Source organism: Bison bison, unplaced genomic scaffold, assembly GCF_000754665.1.
Source record: "Bison bison bison isolate TAMUID 2011002044 unplaced genomic scaffold, Bison_UMD1.0 scf7180017864537, whole genome shotgun sequence".
Taxonomy (NCBI): domain Eukaryota; kingdom Metazoa; phylum Chordata; class Mammalia; order Artiodactyla; family Bovidae; genus Bison; species Bison bison.
Window position 1 is genome coordinate 6,968,979 of NW_011495085.1, and position 2,847 is coordinate 6,971,825.

The window sequence follows — 2,847 nt, forward strand, 5'->3', positions numbered from 1 at the left end:
GTAAGGAATCCGGCTGTCCATCTCCAGCAAGGACCTGGAATGGAAGCATGAATCAAAGCTGATGAAAATGGTTTAAAAGGGAAAATAGCCCAGCAAGTTTTAGAAAACAACCCCAACCCACTCCAAGACTGTCAGTCTATACGCTGAGCCCACTTCTAGGTAGGTGATAGATTTTGGGAGAGAAGGAAGAAAACTATCAACTTGGCTGAATATCTGGATGCTAACAACCTGTTAGATACACTATAGAAATGATCTGCTTTCTCACAACAATCTTGTGAAACATATGTTACCGTCCTCATTCTAGAGAGGAGGAAATCAGGATCGAATCTAAAACTATCTGACTACTTTCAAAATTCAACGGAATGCTGATTCCAACTATCCATAGAAACTCGGGGCAAGGCACTGCCCCACATTCCCTAATGTGATCAGTAATGGTGGAGGTCCGCAGATTGGCCTTTCCTTTACCACCAGCCACCTTCCAGATCTCTTTCCCGCATCGTGCCTGAGTCCTGTGCCCACAGCGCTGTAAAAGTTGTCTTACTACCTCTCCAACCCGTAGGCCTCAGGCGCCGAGTCTCAGCTCACCGCCAAGTCAGCCTGGGAACCGGAAGCGGATGTTAGGCTGAGTTGGAAAGAGGCGGGGTCAGGGCGCGACGCGCAAGTCCCCCTCCCATGCGTCTTCCTGCGCGCGCCGCGTGCGTGCTCCGCCCTCAGGCTGTCTGCGCTCCGATTGGCTGGCGCCTCCGGGAGTGATTTGAAACTTGGCGGTTAAACCTCTGGTTGGGACAGGGCGGCAGGAGACCTGGTTAAGGGACGTTTAGTTTGGTGAGTTAAGAGGGCACCTTAGCTTAGGATCTGCCCTTCCCGGTACCCTGGTGCTTTAGTTCTTTGTCGTCGTCTCCGCTGGGTTTTTGCTTTCCATTTCAGAGGCCACTTCGCTGTTTTCAGAGGGTCAGGGTGATGGGCAGTCCTGTCCTGGCTAAGACTAGAGAGTGAGAGACAGTGACTTTCCCGAGACAGCGATCCCGCTGGGAGGGAGAGGCTGCCGCCGTAGGCTACCACTGACTTCCCTAACCCACTACACCCTCCGAGGAGGGCCAGAACTGAAGGAGGACGCTCTCCCACTCCTGCCGACCTACCAAGGTTTATCAAAGAGCATTTTTCTTTTTTTTACCCTCAGCAGAGACGGTGCGGAAGTAGGATCATGAAGGAAGAGGTGAAGGGCATTCCTGTAAGAGTGGCACTGCGATGTCGCCCTTTAGTCCCCAAAGAGATTAATGAGGGCTGCCAAATGTGCCTTTCCTTCGTACCCGGGGAACCTCAGGTGCGTAGCAGAGTCCTGGACCTCCCTCTGAACAGCTGGTGCCAAATAGCAGTGAGGGGCATGGTCTAGCCTTTCTTTTTTTTCCTTACTCCTTGTCCCTTGCCTTCTCTAGGTGGTGGTTGGTACTGACAAATCTTTTACCTACGATTTTGTGTTTGACCCCTCTACTGAACAAGAGGAAGTCTTCAATACAGCAGTAGCACCACTCATAAAAGGCGTATTTAAAGGTGAGACTGGTTGATTCTTCAAACGGTTCTTGAACATATACTATGTGTCAGGCACTATGATTGGGTGCTGCCAATACAGGAATGGATGAAACATGAGTCCTGCCTTCAAAAATCCCACAACCTAAGAACTGACCCAATGAAAAGTACCTTTATGCTATATTTGCTTTCTATGGTTCTGCTTGTCTTTGACTTGTATATGTTTTTGTTTGTTTGCTCTGAAACCTCGTTAGATTTTAAGTTCTTTGATGGGTGCTGATGAGGTACTAGTTGAGGTCCAGGCACTGCAAAGCCTCTTGAGGGATTCAGAGGTAAATAATACAGCTTCTGGGCCCTGAAAGAGTTCAAAGTCCAGGGGTAGGGGTGAAAGTAGATGACTACGTACATACTGTTAAACACATAAGAAATATTAAACTTTTTGCTTCATTTTTTTTAGACAAAAGTATTTTAAATATTAAAACCTTTGAGATTTCCTAAAGCCCCTGAATACACTGGCCAGTTAATAATCTTGATTACAGAAGAGAAGCCAGGGCTTTAGTGTTATTTAAGACTATGGCAAAGTTCTGAAGAAGGGAGCAGTGCCAGAGGGGGTGTCTAATTGTTAGTCTAATACAGTGGTTAGTCAAGATTCAAAGGATTTAAAAGAAGTAGAACCATGGCATACTAGTCCTTCAAAGTCAAAAGGGATATTTACACATCATCTAGTCTATTTTTCTTTCCATCCAAAGAAAAATACTTTCTAGCAATATCTCTGTTAAGTCAACTTCCAGCATCTGGTTAAATTTTTTTTCTTTGACAGAAATATCACAGATTGGTTTTTGGACTACTCTAATTGTGTTAGATTATATTGAGATGAAATTTGCTTCCCAGTAATTTCTACTCAGTGACATTAGTTCATCCCTCTAGACAAACAGAAGCCTTCTTCCAGGCAACAGCTACTCACATTTTTTTTTCACTTTTTAAAATGATGTCATGGCTTAAGACACATTGAACACTTTGTTTCAGATTTTTAAAATAGTAAAGCAGTAATTTCAAACTCAATTTCAAACAAATGTTGCAGGAACAGCATAAAGTACTTTTTTTTTCTGACCCCTTTGACATGAGTTGTCAAAGGGTTGACCTGATGGTCCCCTGAATACTTTAGTGTATATTTGCTACAAACAGGAGCTTTCTCCTATATAACTGCAATACGACCATCAAAATCATGAAATTAGCATTGTTACATCACTACCATCTGGTACTCAGACTTCATTCAAGTTTCACCAGTTGTCCCAATAATGTCCTATATAGCAAAAGGAT

The 2,847-nt window shown here is 44.4% G+C and overlaps 2 protein-coding genes across 2 annotated transcripts in view; one reads left to right on the top strand and one right to left on the bottom strand.

The window, feature by feature from the left end:
• Positions 1–634, bottom strand: part of PDZD11 (PDZ domain containing 11) — a gene marked incomplete at its 3' end in the record, with an annotated part of 2,645 nt that extends 2,011 nt beyond the window's left edge. Inside the window, exons 1-2 of the mRNA XM_010832110.1 lie at positions 545–634; positions 9–34 (exon numbers count right to left, since the gene is read on the bottom strand). Of these exons, the coding sequence (XP_010830412.1) occupies positions 9–21 (13 nt within the window). The remainder of the gene's footprint in view (positions 1–8; positions 35–544) is intronic.
• A 121-nt stretch (positions 635–755) lies between these two features.
• Positions 756–2,847, top strand: part of KIF4A (kinesin family member 4A) — a 134,023-nt gene continuing 131,931 nt past the window's right edge. The window contains 3 exon segments of the mRNA XM_010832130.1: positions 756–825; positions 1,181–1,324; positions 1,437–1,551. Of these exon segments, the coding sequence (XP_010830432.1) occupies positions 1,205–1,324; positions 1,437–1,551 (235 nt within the window). The 5' untranslated portion in view covers positions 756–825; positions 1,181–1,204.